Source organism: Piliocolobus tephrosceles, chromosome 4 (assembly GCF_002776525.5).
Source record: "Piliocolobus tephrosceles isolate RC106 chromosome 4, ASM277652v3, whole genome shotgun sequence".
Lineage (NCBI taxonomy): Eukaryota > Metazoa > Chordata > Mammalia > Primates > Cercopithecidae > Piliocolobus > Piliocolobus tephrosceles.
Genome location: NC_045437.1, coordinates 32,997,982 through 33,021,534, shown reverse-complemented (window position 1 = coordinate 33,021,534; position 23,553 = coordinate 32,997,982). Strand labels below are relative to the sequence as shown.

At 38.9% G+C, this 23,553-nt stretch overlaps 1 protein-coding gene across 2 annotated transcripts in view; it reads left to right on the top strand.

Moving 5' to 3' along the window:
- ADAMTS12 (ADAM metallopeptidase with thrombospondin type 1 motif 12) overlaps positions 1–23,553 on the top strand; it is a 371,764-nt gene that overhangs the window by 257,483 nt on the left and 90,728 nt on the right. The window contains exons 10-13 of one of the 2 annotated variants that reach the window (XM_023216585.2): positions 6,196–6,288; positions 7,708–7,853; positions 11,948–12,117; positions 19,235–19,368. In XM_023216585.2, the coding sequence (XP_023072353.2) occupies positions 6,196–6,288; positions 7,708–7,853; positions 11,948–12,117; positions 19,235–19,368 (543 nt within the window). The remainder of the gene's footprint in view (positions 1–6,195; positions 6,289–7,707; positions 7,854–11,947; positions 12,118–19,234; positions 19,369–23,553) is intronic. The other variant, XM_023216586.2, reaches the window with a different exon arrangement.

The following is a 23,553-nucleotide window of genomic DNA, read 5'->3' as shown; positions in this document are numbered from 1 at the left end:
CTCTTGGGTACTAAGTACCTCTTGGGCATATGCAGGGCTTCAGATCTCCAGCATGCTGAAGGAAGGGCCAGGGCAATATTTGGAAATTTGAATATCCAGATACAGAAATAGAAGCTTTATATTTAAGTCAAGGTATGTCTGTAAGGCAAAACAATTAAGCTGGAGTCATATTCCTTGACATTGCCACCTTGGTATTCTACAAACCCTACATTCCGTTGCAAATGGGTGGTAGTTGAGGCTGTTCCACAGTGATTTTCAGGATTCACAGTGATTCACACCTGCAGACTCCATAGCAACTAACTTAATCCCTAAAATTGCTCCCTTTCTTGAATTTCACATCTGGCTAAAGTGTACCAGCAACTCCCAAGGTAGAAATAGGATTTATTCACCAATTCATTGTTCTCATTTATTTTCAATGTCCAAATAATAATTCAGGATTTGACACTGTACCTTCTGAAGAATCTATAGCTCTGTTCTGTCTCTTTCATTATCACTGTCACTGCCTCAGTTCAGTCTCTCATCATCTTTCCTTGCTATCGTAATTATCTCCTACCTAATCTCCCTCCTATTCAAATTGTTGCTCAAGTTATTTTTTAAAAACACTATCTAACCATGGTCTACTCTTGTGGGTCCCTGCTGACCACAGGATAAAGTCCCAGCTCCTTTTGAGGCAGTCCTTCGTGATTTGGAAACTGTCTGTTCTCTGAACTCATCCCTTATAATGCAAAAGTATCTGTGTTAACACATACATATTGACAAGGCAAGTCTCGCTGAATCCCTGCCAGATTCTGTGTTATGTACTGAATAAGAAGAAAATACAAGCACTCAAAAATTAATAAGACAAAGTCTCTGCCCTCAAGGAGCTCATGGTGGAAGAGGCAGGCATAAAAACTTTAATACAGTGAGATAAATTCAAACTGAAACATAGAAAAAAGATTAAAGGGGAAAGTAAATAACTATGCTTAGACAGAACAAGCAAAGTTAACAGAGAAGGCAAAGTTGATACAAAAATCCTCACCCCTCACTTCTAACTGGCTACCAAGTTATGCTAATTCTGCCTCCTAATTTTTTTTTTTTTTTGAGACAGAGTCTTTTTCTGTCACCCAGGCTGGAATGCACTAGCATGATCTTGGCTCACTGCAACCTCCGTCTGCCCAGTTCAAGCAATTCTCGTACCTCAGCCTCCCAAGTAGCTGGGATTACAGGTACGCACCAACAGGCCCGGCTAATTTTTGTATTTTCAGTAGAGACGGGGTTTCTCCATGTTGGTCAGGCTGGTCTCAAACTCCTGACCTCAGGTGATCCACCCGCCTTGGCCTCCCAAAGTGCTGGGATTACAGAAATGAACCACTGTGCCCTGCCTAAATATTTCTAAAATCCACCTGTTCCTAGATGACTATAGCAGTTTCCTGATTGGTAGAGTCTGAATGCTTCCCCTTAACTCTGATTCATTTTCCAAAATGCAGCCTAAGTAACCTTTCTAAGTGGAAATCCATTTATCAATGGATTTATAAATACCCCTCTGTGAGTAGAATATCTCATGGCCTTCCTATTTTCTTGCAATAAAGTACAAATTTCCTAAAATGGCTTAAGAAGAGGCTTCAGAATTTGCTCTCCTCTTGCCCTCTGGCCTTATGTTTTAAAATGTTGTTTTAGCCCTTCACTCTGTAATCTGCTACTGATTATATGTATACTGAATTTTATCACTAATCTTCCCTATCCAGGAAGCCTCTCCTTCGTATTTTCATCTTTTTGTATCTCTGTATTTTATATAATTTATCTTTATCCTCTAGTTCACTAGTTCTCTCTTCAGATTTGTCCAATTATACATTATATTTAACCTGTCTATTGACTTTTTAATCTCATTTATCATATTTTTATTTATAAAAGTCTGTTTGATCATTTTTCTGAATTTCCTCTCACTTTCATGGTATTTTGTTCCCAATTTTAAACTTTCGATATAATCTTTTATTTCTTTAATAACATGTGACATTTATTTTGCAATTTATACTGAGTAATTTCAGTGTTCAGAGTCTATGTGCATCTGTTTCTCCTGTTTGGGGTTTCTTCACATATTATGTGTTATTTCCTTTCGTGATTTTTTGCTTTTATTGTGAGCTTTTAGTTATAAAACTTTATGTCAGGTTTTCCTTTAGGGCTCAGATGGCTAGCACATTCTTTCAGAGAAAATTTTCACTTCTGTCTCTGGGTCAGTTTAAAAGGTAATTGGTTTGATGTTGTGTTGACTTCGTGAGCAGCGTGGGGGCGAGTGTGGATACCAACTCTTAGGAGTAATATCTGGCCAATCTTTCTAGAGTTAAAGTCAAAAGAGACAAGTTTTCTGTGTACCTAGATTTCAGATCACCCTTTTACTCAAGGTCTTATATGAAGGTCTCCAACTTCCTACCTTACATAGGCCCTAGGCATTGTCTCCAGTATCTAAGTGAGTAATAAATTGAAGATCTATGTAATTAGGTTTGCATCTCCAGATTAACATTTCTGCTACATTTTTTTTGTTTTTTTGTTTTTGTTTTTGTTTTCTATGTCATTTTTGTTTTACTGTCTTGACAACATGCTCCAAACTCTTTGCATCAAATTGTTTTATTAGTATACATTTGTCTACCTTTGAACTAGCTTTATTCACAGAGAAAAACCTAAAAGGAGCCTATTAAAATCCTGCTTTCAGTTCGATAGGTTTCTTTTTATCACCCTGACCATAAAACTAACTGAAATTATAATAGCTTTTTTTCCTCTGCTGGTCACAACACAGATCTTCTGTTTATTTGTCCTCTATTGGGCACCAACCTCTACAAAGAACCAGCCAAAGGCTAGGTACTTGATATACAAAGGAATATGACATTATTTTCTACCCTCAAGTTGCTCTATCTACTGAGAGAAACAAGTAATATTTATAACACAATATGATAAATGCTACAAAATAAATAGCTATTTAGTCCCTTTAGTAAATGCTGTTGAATTGGAATTCAGTAAGAACTATAAACTGTAGACCTTTTTATAATCAAATGCTTTTGTTTTGAAACAAAACGTATTCCTCCTTGTATTGACTTAGCAAAGGAGGTACAAGGAAATTGGCATTTGACCTGAATTATGGTGTTTTATTGAAGGAGCTATAAGACAACATTTTTACCCTTTAAAATGAACACTGAACAAATGTGTTGTTAATGGTATCTTTGTTAAAAGGGAAACATAGCTATAAATAAAATAGTACATCAAAATCCAGTACTGGAGTTCATTTGAAATTTGGTATTTTGTGTAAAATAACAAACCTATGAACACAGATTTTTAAAATAACTCAGAATCTTATAAAGCACTTTGGTATTTATTTGTTCTCTTTTTCCTTACATTCTGTGTGGTAGGTGGTGTTACCTCTGATTTACACATGAAGACATTTTTAGCCTTTGGGGAGTTTCCTTACTTTCTTGGTGACTCAAGGATGCACTTAAAAAAACATTTAAAATATATTATGCACAATTTTAGAAGATTTATAGAAGTAAGCGTTTTCCAGGGTATCCTGTTGTTTACTAGAAATGGGACACCCTACTTATCTCTAGTCAGCTCCTCTTTTGCACTCCATGTTTATCTGTCGTGAACAGCCTCCATTCTCTGAGAGTGCTGGGTTCTCCACAACCTCTAGAATCCTGCACACTCTGGTTCCTCGGAATCATCCCTTCTGCTCATCATTTGAGTCTCAGCTTAAATATTCTTTTATATCCTATCCTGAATTTCCTATGTCAAAGCTTTATTAGACTGTATTTTAGGTTCTTGTTTACTGGACTGTCTCCTTTCCTACCATGTCAGCTCTCTGAGGAAATTTTTATCCTTGACACTCAGCAATGCCTAGCACATAGTAGGCACTCAATAGATAAGTGAATGAAGACTTCAGATCCCTTTATATGGCAGCCAAGATAACCTCATCATTTTCCATATTAACAACACCCTAAAATACCAGAAAATGTTGCATCATCTATGTTATAACTTTTTATTTTGAAATAGTTTAAACTCCAAATAAATTGAAATAAAATAGTACAAAGTTTCTGTGTACCATTTGCCTAGCAAATCATCCTTTCTAAATGCTCAGTGAACTTAGAGTAAAAGAAATCCACAGAAAGAAGGAAAAAAAATAAAAGGGGGAGTGACAAGCATGAATAGATATTGAGGCTGAAGTGGAGATAACAGGAGAGTTATGTGAGTTTTCACATCCACATTGGAAGAGACAATGATGTATTCTCCTTGAACAGGGCCCGGATTTAGAACCGAGACCTTTGCATGAACTGCTATTCTCATAGTGTTATGCTTCACTGAAAGGATGAACTAGAAGAAATCAACCAAAAGGAAAGAGAGATGAGAGAGAAGCATCTTTCATCTCAGCCTGGTTTCTAGTGGGGAAGTGGGGGGTGTGTGGAAATATTGGAGAATAACTTTCTCACTTGGAAATTCTTTACTATAGGACATGCTCATGCTAATCTAGAGTTTAAATTTGTACCCTGTATAGCTTGAGTACCTTCACTGCAATAATAATCATAATAATAATAAATAAAACATTTGGCCTGGAGATACCATGGATGCCTAGAAATAAAGGTGAAACTGGCCCAGAGGAACCAACACTCAACCAAGGTGGCATGAAACTCCAATAGATAAAGCCACCCTAGGCCGGGTGCAGTGGCTCATGCCTGTAATCCCAGCACTCTGAGAGGCCGAGGTGGGCGGATCATGAGGTCAGGAGATCAAGACCATCCTGGCTAATACCATGAAACCCCATCTCTACTACAAATACAAAAAATTAGCCAGGCGTGGTGGCAGGCATCTGTAGTCCCAGCTACTCAAGAGGCTGAGGCAGGAGAATAGCATGAACCCAGGAGACAGACCTTGCAGTGAGCCGAGATCGCCCCACTGCACTCCAACCTGGGCAACAGAGTGAGACTCCATCTCAAAAAAAGCCACCCTTCAGATGAGTTCATAATTCAGCCTCTAATTCAAAATCTAATGTAGTTTATCTTCAGCTAAGTGAGAAGAGACAATAAGCCCTTAAGAACTTTCAAAATTTGAATTTTTATATAGGTATAATAAAATAAATATATAAGAATGAATTGTATATGAGAAAAAAATACCATAAGATATATGTAAGGCAGATATGAGGAGGAATAAATAAAACTTCTGGAAGTGGAAAGTGTGGTTATTGACTTAAAAATTCAGAGGATGGGTTAAAGAGCAGACTTGACACAGTTGAAAAGAAAATCAATCAACTGGAATTTAGAACTGAGAAAATTACTTCCCATCCCATTTGGGTGCTTCTTAGGGGTGTGTGATGGAGGAGAAAGTTTGTTCAGTTTTCATATACAAGAAGATTGAGAGCTGAGGAATATGAAAGTGAGGTTGAAACACAAAACACAGAATAAGAAGGTCCATCAGCAACAATTATGGGTTCCAAAAGGAAAGAAAGGAGAGGCAAAGTTTAGAGAGAGAAAGATTGATAATTTTCTAAAATGGCTTAAAATATGAAGTCATATGATGAAAAAACACATGCAGTGTAGAACACAATAGGTGGACAGAACTATGGAAGATGAATAGACAGAAAAAAATACTAATAGATAGATGGAAGCAGCTAAGCCATCTCAGATGGCATCTGAGAATCCTGCCAACCTTCCTTTGTCCAGAAATAAGAAGGAATATGCAGCTCTCTTCCTAGAAACTGAAACCAGTTGACTACTTTAGGTAAAAGTGAACAAGCTGAGGCCTTCTAGATGGAAGAGTTTCCGTTTTCTTCACTGAGCAGTCTCAAATTATAACCCCCAACTGTTAGTAATCAGGTTGCCTTCCAGCCACAGTTTAGATTTACCTTTCATAGACGATCACCAGTTACCCTTCCCAAGGGCAATGAGTGCTGGATATTGTGCCAAACATATAGAAATGACCCTCTCAACCCTTAGAAAATAGGTTTTATCCCTCATTTCCGTATTACCTAGTATGATCTATAGACCATTGTTTATGAATGATGATAAAGTCCAAGTTAAGCTTGAACTGTAAACTGTAATGATTACTTTCTGTCCCTCTTAGTCACTAGCAACAGTGGCATTTATTATGAGTGTGTGGATGAGTGTGTATATTTTACCATAACTATAGAAATGCTTTGGGGCACGTTTTGAAAATACAAAAAAAGTGCAATTTGTTTTCTAGAACATCTGCCAGACACTGTGGTGCTCCGTGAAGGGCTTTTGTCGCTCTAAGCTGGATGCTGCTGCAGATGGAACTCAATGTGGTGAGAAGAAGGTGATGTGTCAGGCCACAGAATGAGGTGGGAGGGCAGTGGGCAGAGTTCTTGGGAGGAGCTGAGGAGAAGGCCCTAGAGGACAGCTCTCTCTGAGGGAAGAGCAGTGGATGGAGGTCATACAGTCAGACCAGCCAGAGGAGAGCACCCTACATCCACCACTCCTGGCAAACCTGCATTGGGAGCAGGTAGTTAAGGAGGGAGGGCTGAGGTTCAGTTTCATGCTTCACTTGCAAAACATCTGTTTCATCTTTCCCTGATGAACTTCTATGGAGTTTATGGTCAACATTTCCTAAGCTTATTATCAGCCTTCCTTTTGACTTTTTTTCTCACATATTGAAGATTGAAAAGGATAAGCCAGCAGCTTCTTCTTCCCAAAAATGCCGGATTTAGGCCACTTATCATCTTCTTTCTCATAATCTGACATGACTGCATTTCTTGAAGTTCTGCTACTTTACTAAGCCGGCAAGTCAGACACCACAGAACTCAGAGAGGTTTGATATCCTCTAGACTGGGTTTCTTGTGGGCCTAGAGCTTATGTGTTTAGTGGGCATCTTTATGCAGCTTGAGTGTGGCGGGACCCCTCACTGAGATTATTGAACCCGGACAAAATGCACAGTGGCCAAAAAAAATAAGGGGACAAAAAGGATTATCAGGCAATAAAACACGTCCGAATCCTCTAGGAAATGTGGTTATTCATGACAACCACGTAGCATTTCCCTTTGTTTTCATTTTTGTATATTCACTCTCCTAAACCGATAGTTGTGGAAGGATTCCCTTGAAGAGGGAAGAGAGTGGATTTTTTCTTGGTTGCTTGAAAGGGCAGAGCTGCAAACAATGGTTAGAGTTAAAGGAAAGCGAATTTTTTTCTTGATATGATGAAGAACTTCCTAACAACTAGTGTGTTTTGGCAGTGAAATTGACTTTTTGCAGAGGATGAGTTCTCTGCTGCAGTCATTAAGTACCCAGAGAGCTATAAAGAAGTGCTATTCGCTGTGCCAGTCTGTGAACTATTGTGGTTTGCAACAAGATAAGGATCATGCACCAGAAAGTAAATCAACTATGTTACTAAGCAACTATGTTACTAAGCATACTAAGCTGACATGCTTTTCATAACAAGACTTTCTCAATGAACGAAGTAGCATGTTGATTTACAATCTCCGGCGCAATCTGCCATCCACACTGTGTGGCACCTCTGTGATTAGGCAATGTAAAGTTTCCTTCCGTTCCTGAAACTCTCATTCTAAAACTCAAGACTCTTGGCAGAAACTTGTATGGGCCCCTCCTTGTTTTACATTTGATGTGTGACTCTAGAAAGCTGGCTTGCTCGCAGGAATTGGGTTTAGACTTCTAGGACTCTTGGCTCAGCTTGCTATGGTAACCTTGCTGACACGGCCATCTTCTGTCTCTTCTCTTTCCAGTGGTGTATGGCAGGCAAGTGCATCATGGTGGGGAAGAAACCAGAGAGCATCCCTGGAGGCTGGGGCCGCTGGTCACCCTGGTCCCACTGTTCCAGGACCTGTGGGGCTGGAGTCCAGAGTGCAGAGAGGCTCTGCAACAACCCTGAGTGAGTTCACATAAATGTATTTCCCTTCCCTCTACATGTGCTGGGGATTGGGGGTGGGAGCAGTCTTGAATGGCATGACCTCAGTGACCCCAAGCCTCCTCCGGGGAAATTAAATGGGTTCCCCGGGACAAAAAGGAACAAGAAGATCCACAGAGAGTGGGAAAATAAGTGGTTCTGTTTTGTGTTGTTTCATTTTGGCTTGGCACTGGATTCTTATTAAAACTTGGATAAGTAAGCTGATTTTATCATTTGGGGAAATAAAGCAAATTTATTTTAAATGTGCAATCGATGTGAAAGCCTCTAGGAGATTATGCAATTAAATCTTTTTAAATAACTCCATTTTATCAGTAGAGATTAGTGAAACCCAATTTTGCTGATAAGATTATAGCTTGTTTTCAATGATAATGAATATGGAATGTTATGAGAATATTTATTTCCTTAAGCAACTAGTAAAATAGATACATTTTTGAGGACAGTTATTTTTAATATTTTTAGATAAGGATTTTTATAAGCCCTAAAGTTCCATAGTAGCCTGTTAAGGATTCTGTAAATGTCATTTTACAAGTGACTTTCAATTGTTTAAGCAAATTGCTTAATTTTTCATATATTCTATTTGTATGATAATATTATATATGAGGTAAATTTAAACTTGCTTGTTTTCCAAATACACATTACATTCTTAATTTCATTATTTTCTGATATACTGTCTCCCAAGTAATTTCTTGAAAGTGTATATGTGATACCTCCTTTAAGTGGAAATTATATTGTTTCTTTTACCTAGATTTGCATTTATCTACTTTGAAGAGTCAGAGTCACATTTTTTAAAAGATAAGCAATAAAAGTGATTTTATCCTTCAGTATCTCAGGTCCAAAGATTATTTCTCCTTTTTGTTAATAACTGTATTACATAGATGTATGGTATTTATATGTAAGTATATGTATATATGTATATATATGCATGTATACATTACATATATACATATATGTGCTATATATATTATATATTTTTTCTAAGGGTTAATAAGTTAGTATGTGTAAGGAATTTAACACAATATCTACTACAAAATAAGGTGTCAATAAACAGTAGTTATTATGATATCTTTATCATTTACCACATTTATAAACATGCATTTGGAAATTCTTCACAAAATTATTTCAAAATTTCACCCTTTGATGAAAGTTGTTTTCATTTAAATATTGGATTTCTGTGACTTCCAAAATTCAAAACCAAGAGTTTCTCATAGAGTACTTTATTTTTAGAGAAAATTGTCATTTAACAGTTTGTTTCCATGTGATCCAGAAATGTGATTTCCATTTTCATTTGAGAGATCAGAAAAGAAAGGCAATTTGCTCTGAGACTTATTGTCAATGCTGTATATTCAGACACCACCAGTGTGTGACCTTCTTGGGAGGCTGGTCAGTGACCTGTGGCTACCAGAGAAGGGAATTCCTAGTTGAGGAAGTGAAGGATGAATCTCTAACCTGGCTTCAGGAGAAAGGTAGTTCTAATTCTCACCTCCAAGGCCACAGTTTGTCATAGAGTCTCTTTGGGTGAGTGGACATGCCGGTTCTTCATTGTCGGTTTGCTTAAATTCATTGCTAACACTGCCAGTGGCACCACATCATAGATTCAGATCTGTGATTCAAGTCACAGAGTCAGGCCACTGCATGAGCCAGCTGATCTTAGGACCTCATCCTTGCTGTAGGTCAACTATCTAGTGAGAACCCAGCAGAGCTTGGCTCATAAGAGGCTGTCAGTGATATTGATTGGATGGAAATGAATTGGAGAGATACCAGGTCATAGAGTGTGACTCCATCATCACAAACAGAAAACCAGCCTAACCGTAAATAGCAAGGACAATTCTTGGTACCTCCTACAGGGAGTCAACAAATGAGGAGCCTACTATGTGAGCTGCCTTGGTCAAAGCTCTTTCATGAGCGAGGAACACAAGCTTACTCAGGCCACATTGAGGGAGGAGAGGTATAGAAAATCTCATGGGCATTCAAGGAGAACAAAGTACTGCAGAACCAACAAGAATTACAGCTGCAACCAGTACTTGACAAGACTGCCAGGATTTGAGTTCTCTGTCTCTCAGGATTTCGTGGTCAGGCAGTATAACACAGTGGATAAGAGCTCAGGCCTTGGATCAAGGAAGATGACGATTCAAATCTTGGCTCTGCCACTACCACCTGTATCCTTTGTGGAGTTGTTCTGGCTTTCTGTGTCTCTGGAATATGATTTCATCTGGACTGCTCACTCAACATGCCTTCTGCCTTTGCACTAAGAAGCACTTTCCAGCCATCCTTTAAGACCATTCTCCAGGAGTGATCTTACAAGCCCTTCTGTAAATCCTTCCCAACTAGCCTCATTTCCATGGCTTTCCCCCTTCACAAAACTTTCATTGTACTTCCAGTCTGTGATACATAACTCCTGTCTTAAATTTTCTCTCATTTCTTATATAGGTTATTTTTTTCTCCTCAACTAAATTGTAAACTTCTAGGAAGCATAGAGCATGGGTTGACCTTCATTTGCACTCTCTTCTCCCTGAACGTAGCGTTGAGCACATGGTAGTATATAAATACTGATTGATTATTATTCACAATAACAAAAAAAAGAGTGCTATCAGTTATTGAGCTCTCATTCTGTGTTAGCTACTCTACTAAATCTGTGTGTGCATTGTCTCACGCAGTACTCACGACTTGTGAGATAAAAACTATTATGCTCATTTTACAAATGAAAAAAAGACTTAGGCTCAGAGAAATAAGGTAACTTGTTCAGATCCACCTAACAAAAAGATAATGCCAAATTAAAACTCCAGACTATTGGCACTCCTGCAATAGGAGGCACACTCCCCGATTCAGATACTGCCGCAAGATGGAGGCCAGAAGCCATGCCTGGGAACCTTCTCAAAGGATAGTTTCCTCACCTCTCTGAGAGCTGTAAACCCCTCTCCCATTCTGAGTGATCCATTGATCCTGACAGTAAGGCTGTTATGCCCTCAAGTGTATCACAAAGGAAAGAAAAATCGAAGAGTGATTTTTCTAAAGTAAGATTAACTTATTCACCCATTGAATATCTATTAAGAGCATTCTATGCCCAAAGTACTATTAGGCACCACAGAGGGCACAGAGCTTCGATTGTGCCATCAAAGAACTATCTTTGGGAATGATAGGTTCAGGACGTGCAGGCAACTGGCACACAAAGTGTCGCTGAAGAGGAGAAAAAAAATTACTTCTGGTGGAAATCCAGGAAGGATTCATGAGGGAGGTAGCATTTATTTGGTTCTTCAAGCATGAGCAATATGTATACATGTGGAGACTTTAAGGGAGGAAAAAATCTATCCAAAGGCCCAGAAAAGAAATAGTAAATAAGGCAGGTGGCACCACTGGAGCAGTGTAACAAGAAGCAGAGTGTGGGAAGTAAATTGTTAAGGTGAGTTAAGGCAGGATTGTGAGGCCTTTGAATGCCAAGCTCAGGAGGCTGATGTGACCATTGGATGCCATTAGATATTTTAAAACAGAAGCTAAAATAATTAAGGTCATCTGAAAATTTAGCCTGATAATTGCTTGTACTGTGGGTTTAATTTTAAAAGTAGAGATAGAAATGGAGATAAGAATTTTAAAAGTAGAGATAGGAATGAAGATAAGAATTGGACTGGTTTGATTATTGTAAAGTTGAAGTGTATGAAACAAATGTAAGTAGACAGCTGATGACCAGGCAATTGATTGACTGTGGGATCCAAGGAAGGCATAGATGGATGATTCTGAAATCTGACCACTTTTAATTCACCAAATATGAATCAGAGAAGGAGCATACTTGGAAGGAAAATGTATCCTTTTTGGCATAGATTTCAGCTGAGGGATATATAGGTGGAAATGATATATAAACTATTTCAAAATAAGCTACTGTACATTAGGACTGAAATGTTGGCAGGCAAGGAAAAAATGTGTAAAATTTGAAGCATTTATTTAAAAGGTAAGTTTTGAGGGCATAGAAAGACATCGTTTGTCAAGGCCAGATACCACAGGGTTTTTAAAGGAAAATGTTGGCATTTAAGCAAACTAAAAGAATAGCTTGTCTGTTTCATTTGTAGGCCAAAGTTTGGAGGAAAATATTGCACTGGAGAAAGAAAACGCTATCGCTTGTGCAACGTTCACCCCTGTCGCTCAGAGGTACCAACATTTCGGCAGATGCAGTGCAGTGAATTTGACACTGTTCCCTACAAGAATGAACTCTACCACTGGTTTCCCATTTTTAACCCAGGTAAGGAGCTGTAATGGTGTATCTCAGATCTAGGAAACAGCCATTCTCAAAGCATTTGTCTGTCACTCAAGGTTTCTGTGATCCATATCAAGTTTAACAAAGAAAATTTTACCCCAGGAATTTTGTAATTTAGAAGATGGAAACACTGACCTGGTTAAGTTGATCAGTAAATGTTGAAGGCTGAATACATTCAACTCCGTCTGAGCTTTGTGGGAGATAAAAGAAGTTTATAAAACACACTTCAAAACAGCTGAGGTGCAGTTGAGCCATTAATAGGACATGTAGGAATTCAGTAACTAATTGCTTGTTGATGGACACGAGGAACTGTGATTTTCTCAGAAATTCAGAAGAGAAGGTCATTATGGGTTTGAAGTAATTGCAACAAAAAGGCTTCCAGTGAAGCAGTTGATGATTCTGAAGACTACTCATGCTTTCATGAGCAGTCTTTCCACCAGAAGAAAGAAAAGGGAAGGCATTCAAAGTAGAGTCATTCCGAGTGGGAGTAGAATAACAGGCGGAAAGGCAAGAAAATAGGAATGAAAGAACAAAAGCCAGCTCTGGGCCAGAAATCAACATTTTTATATGTACAGAAGTATAAGAAGGGTAGAAAGTAAAATCAAACATCTGAATGTTGCACAAGAGGGATAGGGACATAATGGAGTTGGAGAATGGAACAGTGGCCTTGGCAAAACTTCCAGACACATTATCTCCTTAAAATGAGGAAGAACCAGTGACCGTTAGCTAGAGATCAACATCTAAAAACATATTCATGTTGTTTGTTGTTATCTGAGTAAGAAATGAAACAGAAAAGATTTTCCTGTGTTAAAGAAATTTAAGGCAAGGTAGTAAAAAATAGCTAATCAAATGGTTCATGATTTTTGAGTTCCAGAAAATCCAGGGTGATAGGACACAAGACAAATCACAGATTTGAGAATCGTATATTTGGGCTGTTAGACTTATGCAATAGCTTTTGAAAGAAAGATTCTGCAGTGCTTTGCTCAGCTCAGGTATCCAAAATACCCTGATGGCTCTCAGTTGTCAAGGGCAATGATTGCTCCTTGCCCCCAATTGTTCGGTGTCATTTATGCTCTAGAGGGGAAAACCACTCGGTTATTGGTGCAATTTAGTTTCCTGAGTCAGGCATTTGAATACAGGAAAACTCATACATATACCCAGGTGTACTCCAAAATTACCAAGGGATGAAAGGCACATCCAGTCCGTGCTATCTATATGTATATCCTGCACATTCTCAATTTGTTAAAACTATTTGGGTCAATGGTCCTGTAGACTCTGAATGAGCAGCCTGTCAGAGCTAAGATAGCATAGCTGCTCCAGTGGTATCACATGTGCTTAGTGTGAGATCCCCCTCCCAGATATGCGGTTGGATTTGTGTGTATCTAACTCTGATGGCTCAAGTAGCTGGACTTGGAATAAAAAGATTTGATTCAGCTTTGCTTTTAATTTGTTTACAAGCATTCATCATGTGCCTACTTTTTGACTAGCAAAGCAATAGGTACTAAAGAAGTGAGAGTTACACAAGTTGACATCAATCCCGCTCGCTTTGGAGTGATTGATTTGCTTCTCTAACTCAGATGAAGTTTGCCACCCTCTGACCTTACTTCCTACCCAGTCTATCAGCATTCATCCTCTATCCCGGTAGTTTCTTTACAGATTCCTATGCTATTATTTGGTCATTAGCAGACAATGACTTATCTGCTAACCTGAATAGCTACTACCTTGAACAGCACACTGATTACTTTCCCCATTATACTCTGTCTACAGAGTTGCTATTTTGCTTAGTTAACAGGCATCCCTGGCAGTAGTTCATTCATATCAACAAGGATGTATGGAGCATTTTTTCTGTGCCAGATATTGAGTGCCTTACAGCCTCCCAGGCATCCTTTTAGAAATCACCAGAGGATAAAATAAACATACAGCAGAGTTTTCTACTCCCTCAGTGAACAGTGATACTATACAACACTTTATATATTTTTTCCTAATTTTATCTCCACAAGAAAACCCTTCAAGGAAAGCTATTTTTGACCCAATTTTTAGAGATGAGGTAATAGGTTCAGAGGACCTATGTAACTTGCCCAAACTCAGACTATGAGATAGAACCAAGAGTTAGCCCAGGCCTGACTCTGCAGCCTGGTCCTTAACCACAAAAACACACAGGGACTGGGTTAAGTTCATTTCCTTAGGACCAATGCACTGAATTTTGAATTTTCCCTAAGGCAATGTTCATGTCTTTAAAACCTTCGATTATTTCATAAGCCAGGAGCTCTGGTGGAAAACCCAACAACTCTTTTTATTATGATTAAGGCTCAGTTTATTAAACCTATATATCTTGCCCTTGAAAACCAGTGTTTTCTAAACATATAAGCATTGATGACTAATTATTATATTGCTTAAATAATTTAAGTTGTGATTCTAAGTTTACTTCTTAAGCATCTTAACCAAAAGACAGAACTTAAAACTACACAGTAAATAGAAAACTCTTTTTCTATTTCTATTTCTAGGGTACTGCACTTACCCTAATCTAATACATCAAGACAGCCAGGCATAGTGGTGCATGCCTGTAAACCTAACTAGTCAGGAGGGTGAGGCGGGAGGATCGCTTCAGCACAGAAGTTTGAGGCTGTAATGACCAATGATTGCACCACCTCACTTCAGCCTGGGTGACAAAGTAAGACCCTGCCTCTACAGAAAAATTTTAAAAATAAAAAATAAAATTAAAATAAAACATCAATGACAAGGGTTTAATTCATTTTAAAAAATTATTTCTACTTTTGTTTTTATACCTTTCTATGGTTACTATAGAATATATTCATTTTAATGCCTTCTTATATTTCACTAATACTTATTTCTGTGTATTGTGGGGATTACAATAAGATTATCGTATTAGAAAGTACAAGAATGCCATTTTAGACTAGCCAAAGAGTTCAGACACTTGGTAATTACTTGACTGATTTTGGGCTGTGATACAGTCACAAGTTTTCATTTTTGTTTTTGCCCCCAAGCCGATTTGATTTTAGTCCTTAAGCTGAGCTTCCTTTTTAAGTTAAACATAACTTCTTGCATCAATAAAACATTTTAAGTTATGCCTTTTGCTTTGAGGTTTAGTATTTCTTGGGCTCTGTTGAGGAGCAGCAGGGGTGCACACCACTTCTCTTCATGTGCACACCGCCTTCCCATTTTGGCCTTCCCTTACCGAGCACAAGTTCAAAGGTAAAATGATTAAGAATTGCAAGACAGAGACAACAGCATTCAACCAAGTGTGAGGTCCTGGGTAAAAGCACAGGTCTTATGCCCATGAAGCCCTGCCTGTGAATGGATTTTAGAAACTGGATTCTTTAAAATGATGAAACTCACATTCCAGTCTATTCACAAAACATGAAATGCATCGAAACTTTTCCTTACCTAAGAAATATTTTCATTCTTTTTAGCAAGTTAGAGCTTTCATTTCTATCACTTATTAAGATCATTATCCAAAAATGTTGAGCCACCCTGTTTCTGCAAAATTGAAAATGCGAACTTTGATTCGGTAAGTTCTTCTCTTTTCCTAAGTTCCCTTTGAGAGGATTAATCAGACAATGTGAGGGTGAGAGTTCACTAGTAAATTAGTTTTAGAGCTTTCACTTAGCTGAATTATAAATGGACTTGAAAGCTCTTGAAAGCTAGAGGGCAAAAAATCACATGACCCTACAAAAGGCTGCATCAGGGCAGGGGAATAAATGTGAGACGAGGAAAGTACTCAACTCTATAGAGATGATGAACTCAACAAGGTTGATGTCTGGCACAGAGAATCTCTGATACCAGTGATGACTCCCAAGAATTAAGACCATCCATTACCACCCTTGCCTCCTCCTGTAGATCCCTGTGTCACAGGACAACTTAATAATATAACGAGAGCCCTTCCAGAGCACCATGAAAGACAAAGGCCAGAGAAGGAGAGGACAGAGAAGGAGGGCCTCAGGCTCAGCCTCATAAAAGCCTTCAATAGCACTGAACTTTCCATTTAGGATGACTGCTTTCAAACACAGCGTTCTCCCTGGCCTGAGGCACACCTATAGGTCATGGTGGTGGGAGCTCTGGGAGAGTCGCAGCAGAGGATCTGTGTGCTGTCATTGTTGTTATTACAAATGTTATTTCCTAGATAATTTCTAAGACTCCATAAACCACTATACTTACAGTCAACACACATGTGTGTTTCTTGTGGACAGTGTACTTCAGTTAACCTGTCTAACCTTAAAGCATGTACTAGTCCTGTGTTGTGGAAACAGGGTGGACGGAAGTTTTGAAATTAGGGCCTCTCTTTATGGAGATGCGTCATAAATATCACTGGGGAAAGAAGACTTTTCCAGTTTTCCTGTGTGAGGGCCAAGACTTATTATTATTATTATTATTATTATTATTATTATTTTTTTTTTTTTTTGAGACGGAGTCTCGCTCTGTCCCCCGGGCTGGAGTGCAGTGGCCGGATCTCAGCTCACTGCAAGCTCCGCCCCCCGGGTTTACACCATTCTCCTGCCTCAGCCTCCGGAGTAGCTGGGACTACAGGCGCCCGCCACCTCGCCCGGCTAGTTTTTTGTATTTTTTAGTAGAGATGGGGTTTCACCATGTTAGCCAGGATGGTCTCGATCTCCTGACCTCGTGATCCACCCGTCTCGGCCTCCCAAAGTGCTGGGATTACAGGCTTGAGCCACCGCCCCCGGCCAAGACTTATTATTTTTAAAAGGAATAGATGTGTCTTATAAAAATGCAAGTGCACATAATAGAATGAAACAAAAATGAATTATTATTATCCCACTGCATTGAATGTATTCCTCCAAGATAACCCTGCTAACAGCAGTTTTTCATTTGCGCACAGATAGAACCACAATTTGCCAATTCTGCATCTTGATTCACTGAGTAGATCATGGCATCGTGGTTTACCGGTTTACCTCATTCCTTTTAGTGGCTGCATAGCAGTCCATTATGTAAATGCAACTTAGTGAATCTGTCCATTTCTCTCTGAATAAACATTCCATTGCGGCAATGAACATGCTGTGGTCCCGACTCTTCCCAGTAGCCTTGAAACAGATGATTCCTTAGAAAAGCTCCGGAGTTATTCAAGGCTGCTTTCTATTTTTGCTTTATATATTCCAAATACAAAATCCAAAATCCAATTCTGAAGTTTAAACCAAAGTCTTAATGAAGTAATCCTTGAATTCAGCACCTGGATTGATGTTCTCATCGTTAGGAGAATAGACTTGTTCCCAGGTTGCTCCCTTTAGTACTTCTATTCCAGTTTGCCCAGTAACAGAGCTAATCATGCTGCCAGAAATAGAGCTACACAATAATCCCAAGTCGTGCTTTGTCCCAGAGTCTTGACACTTTTCCACTGGCTCTTTATCCAATTATCTCTTCAACTCATTTTGACTTTATCTTGTCAGACAGCTTATCCACTGCACCTTATGTGAAATCCATTGGTTTTCTTTATTTACATATTGGCTTTTATCTTTCTTTTTTTAAATTTTTTTAAAATTATTATACTTTAAGTTCTAGGGTACATGTGCACAACGTGCAGGTTTGTTACATATGTATACATATGCCATATCTTTCTCTTATAAGCTTTGTTGTTTGTTTGTTTGTTTTTGGATTCAGGGAGCACATGTGCTTGTTTGTTACCTGGGTATTACATGCATAATGGTAGGGATTGGGGTTCTAGTGTACCCAGCACCCAAATATTGAACACTGTACGCAATACGTAATTTTTCAACCCTCACCCTCCTTCCACCCTCCTTGCTTTTGGAGTCCCCAGAGTCTATCTCCATCTTTATGTCTATGTATGTCCGATGTTTAGCTCTCACTTAAAAGTGAGAACATGTGATATCTAATTTTCTGCTTCTGAGCTAGTTCACTTATCTCTTTTAAGCTCTGAACAGATGTTTTTGGCCTCAGTCTCACGTTTGTTCAGTGTTTCAGCATTTGGAGCTTTTGCTCATGGTTACATTTGTGTGAATTTTGCACTTTTATTTCCTGGCCACATGGATCACTGCATCCTCAAGCAGACACAGCTATCATTGTGCACTCAGTCTTGGCATTTGGTGCCCAGCCCAGTGAGGTGGGCCCATGACAAATAGCCTATGGCTGGTACTATTGAGTCCTCAGCTGATCACACAAAGAAGCAACTAACAGCCCTGCCCATAATAAACACATCCAGAAGAGACCCCAAAATCCCTGCCAAAGAAGACATTGTTGTGTTTTTCACTTAAAGAAAAGCATTCATTACATTCATAAGAAAATTATTTGAATTCTTCTTATCACATACGTGTGTTCGCTATTAAAATGTTTAAGGCAATCTATGATTTAAATGTGATCTATCTTTCTGGTTATTCTGTGTACATACATGTGGGTATGTATTTTATTAAGTAAATATTCCCGTGCTCTAGATCACCCTGTCTTCATTCACAATGGAGTAGAAAACTGAACCTTAGAATGAAATCAGTGTAGGATTCAAGCTGATGGGATGGAGCACTATGAGAAGCAGGTCAGCTTCAGTGGAAACAAAAAAATGTTTCCACATGGTTGTCAATCTAAGCACCTCTTAGACTGGAGGAGGACATTTGTTGGGGCAGGTTATGCTGGTGGTGATGGAGGTTGTGGTAGTAATGAGCTGGCCTTATGGGAGGGGATGCCTATCCCCTGGAGGTCTACTTACTTTGCTGCAAGAAACAAGCAGGCATCCCACTTGCCTGGAGTCCTTCATGGCTGGTTGCAATAACTTATTTTCTAAGCTAACCCCAGATGCTCAGTGCCTTATTTTTATCAGCACAATTCAATATTGAATAGAAAGGAGTCATCGTTTACAGCAAAGAATAGAGTACTTTAAAGCAATCTTTTAATTTAATTCATTATAAAACTTGTTTTCAAAAAGGAAAAATAATCCTTAGATTCAGCACCTGAATGTGTGAAATGTGTCTTGAGGCACATTTCAGGATGTGTCTCAAGCAGGTAAAAAGATAGGATCGTCAGAGTAAATGACACTTGGGGGTTATAAGTACAGAGGAATCCTAGGGGAGGATGCCGAGCTAAAAGCTAACTTGCAAGGATTTGCCTTCTTTTTTCCCTTCAGCACATCCTTGTGAGCTCTACTGCCGACCCATAGATGGCCAGTTTTCTGAGAAAATGCTGGATGCTGTCATTGATGGTACCCCTTGCTTTGAAGGCGGCAACAGCAGAAATGTCTGTATTAATGGCATATGTAAGGTATTGGGTATGTTTCCTTAATCTACAACTTTATAAAATCGTGACTTTTACTAATTTGGGAAGTCAGATGTTCTAAGTTTGTGCTTTCATGGCATTTACACCTCATCTGTTTTTTATATATAGTTAGTGAAATGAAAAGTCAAGACTTCTCAGTGTTCATCAAAGTCACAGTTTTGGATTGAATGGTTTTTTTCCTTCTGCCGTCATCTTCATTTCTTGATTGGTTGATGTGCACTATGATATTATTTTAGACATTGAGCATGAAAAAGAGGAATTATTAGGAAAGCCCAGCCCAGATTATTTCAGTGACATTAAATTTGAGAAAAACTAAAATTAATAATAGCTTCTATGGTGCTTTCCATAATGCATTTTCACATTTAGCTCTCCATTGACTATCAACACGAGCTTCTCAGAGAGATGGCATGACAGTAGTTACAAAACAGGTTTCTGATTTTTATGTAATTTTTCCACACTCACTTCATTAATCAAGTTGATATAAATTATTTAGACCTGATGTGTTGATGCTTTTAAGTGTGTAACCATTAAAGAATTCCTTCTTGTTGCTTGCATTTTATTTTGCAAGGAACTGAGGAGCAGGACTTGTGATCCAACCCCCAGGCATAAATTTCAGTTTAGAGAGAAAGTGTTTTTAATCGGTTAAAGGAAAATGTTTTGATCAGTTAGTAAATCATAATGGTTTAGCACTGGGGTTTTAGAATATGAACTCAGTACCATCATTTACTAATTGTATGATCCTATACGTCTTTCTAAGATTCAGTTTTCTGTCATAGAACTGGAACTTTTTATGTATCTGCCTAGTTGGGGTTGTCAAAAGATTAAATAAGGTCTGTTAACCTAAATAACAGACAGAGAGAGGCTCTCTAAAAGAAAATGAAGCTTATTTGGGAATAGTGCATTGCAATGGGAATATGTATGCAACAGTTAACTATGTGCATATTTAGGAAGGTAAAGGAAGAGAGGGGTTTTAAAAGAAAATGAAAATTTTTAAAGGAAAAAAAGTTGAAGAGAATTGCAAAATTGTTTTTAAATAATTATTATTTCCTGCAGAAATCAATAACAAGGGTAACACCAATCCAAGGTTGCTCAGGAAGTTGCCAGGCAGATGTCATTGCAAAAGTATTTTTTGCAAAAGTAAGATTGTAATATCCTTTGTGCAAGGTTTTGGTTTTTGCAGAGCCTTTTTCATCATCAGGCATACAAGGGTGAGAACTCATTCTTCCTAGCCTTCCCTGGCCGTATTTACCAGGGTTTTTTCTTAACATTAGTTGCTCCGTTTTGATTCTGACAACTTCCACAGGTAATATATGTTGAGCTCTTAACAGAGGCCCTGGTGTAAGATAAACTCTTAGAAAATAGATCTGTAAACTCAACAAATTTTATTTGTTTTTAAAAAATATTTATAATATTTTTTTCCACTGGACAAAATTATTCCCTGTGACAAGCTCTTGCCCCTAAATATTCAGCACTCTGAGAAGGTTTGTATTTCTCTATACAGTTGCTTTTTCATTTATTTTGTTCAAGGCACCTGTTTTCCATCACAGGCTAAAGATGCTATTTCTATAAATGCAAAGTTATTTAGATCTAAAAGATAATTTCAGCATCTCATTTACTCCTCAGTGACTAAAGTCCTTAGCCCTAGCTGCATATAATAATCACCTGGGGAGATTTTAAAACATCACTGCCCAGACCCTACATCCCAGAGATCCTGAATTAACAGGTTTGAAATAGAGCCCAGACATCAGTAATTTCTAAAAGCTCTCAGGCGATTCCAGTAAGTAGCCAGGATTGAGAACCATTACAAGTTGGATGTCTTTCATGAGGCCAATCACATGAACCCGATAGAATAAGCCAGATTTTATCAGCCTGCCTCCCTCTTTCTGGGTGCCATTTAAGACCTTTTAAAAGTTATACTTGCCCACTTTCTGTCTATGCCACACTGATTTGAGTTTTTAAGCTGAAAAAAATGGTGTCAAATCAAATATACTTAATAGCCTAAATACTTTATCTTCAACGATCCAGGTTGTAGGTAGTTCCAGGCCCCTTATTTGCTAGTTTTATTGTTACCCTCCTTATTCATTTACTAGTTTTTTTCAAAGGGGGTTGAGTATGGATTGATATAAAAACATATGCTTTCAGGAAAACAATGTATGCAGTGTTTGTCTAATCTACATTTTTTGTGAATATGAAAATTTGGTTGCTTATATTCATGACTATTTTGAAATTACACTATTTGCCAATATTTTGGTATGTTAGAGTTGCAGATTATATTGTCAAGGAAATTATCAAGCCCTGATCAGAACTGAATTTGTTCTGGGAGGTAACTGTCTGTGCCCTTCCCCTTAGTTTTTCTTTAGTAAGCTTGTTTATCAAAGATACAGATTTAAACTTTGACTTTTCAGGACACCTTCCATTTTAAATTACCAGGATGATAGAATAAGCTTTTAAAAATGAGCAAATGCCCTACTCACCTCCACCCGCTTCCAGCTCTGAACTCTCACTCTCATACCCATTATCTGAGGCCAGCTCGCTAACCTTCCAGCTCTCTCCCCTCTTTCTCCTAGTAACCGGTTGCTTGACTTCAGCTCCTGGACTCCTCCCTCTTCACACAGTCAGCATAACATTGGCTGAATTTCCTTCTGAAATAGACCAGATATTCTGGTCTATCCATCAGCTGCTCCCTAACTTTCTCTTAGCCTTCCCCCAATCTCTTACCGCAGTTCTGGATAAGGTTCTGGATCAATCCCATCACACCCCTTTTTTGATCTTACTGTTAGCCTGCTATGCACTCCCTAAAATAAAAATTCAACGTTATACATGTATGTCCTTACAAAGTCAATGTTTTCAATCCACCTAAGCTTTTATCCTTACCTGACAGTCTTCCCACTGTCCTGAGTTAGCTTTGAGTTAGCTTCCTCACTAATTTGTCTCAAAAACTGATTTGAACCTTCTTTCATCTCCAAGGCCATTTTGGCCATCTCAGTGATACACTAAACATCCCTAAATCAATTGCTCTGAGCCAGATCTACATTCAGAATACCAGGTCCTATCTCCTGACCCTCAAAAGCCCAACAGTTACTTCAGTCTTAACATTTCTAAATTAAAATTATACCTAATTCTTACCCCAACCTGTTCTTCTATAGTACTTCTTTTTGGAATGATACTAAAGCCATCTATGTTTACTGATATCTAGGCCAGAAATCAGTAAGTCATTCTTGAGTCCTTCTCAACTCTCCTCTCATAGTTAATTACTCGCTATGCCACCACCACTACCACCACCACCACCATCATCACCATCACCCCACTATCACCACCACCACTGCTGCCATCACCACCACCATATCGCCACCACCATTATCACCCAACCATCACTAATACATCACCACCACCACCACTACCACCACCATCATATCACCACATCACCACTACCACCACTACTACATAACCACCATTACCACTACCTCCCTCACCACCACCACCACCATCATCACTCCACCATCACCACCACCACTACCACCATCACCCCACCATCACCACCACCTCATCACTACCACCATTACCACACCATCACCACCACTACCACATCACCACCACCACCACAACCATCATCACCACCACCATCAAATCACCACATCACCACCACAACCACCATCATCAAATCACCACCACTACTACTACCACATCACCACTACTACTACCACATCACCACTACTACCACCACAACCATGAAATCACCACCATTACCACATCACCACCAACACCATCATCAAATCACCACCACCACCACCATTACCATTAAATCGCCACCACCATTACCACATCACCACCACCACAACCATCACTACCATTACATCACTACCACCATTACCACATCACCTCCACCACCACCATCATTACCATTAAATCACCACCACCATTACCTCATCACCACCACCACCACCACCATCAAATGACCACCACCACTACCACATCACCACCACCACCATTATTACCATCAAATCACTACCACCACTACCACATCACCACTATCACCATCACCCCCACCACCATCACCACTACCATCACCCCCATCACCACAACCACCACCAAATCACCACCACTACTACCACATCACCACTATCACCACTGCCACCATTACCCCACACCACCATCACTATCACCACCACC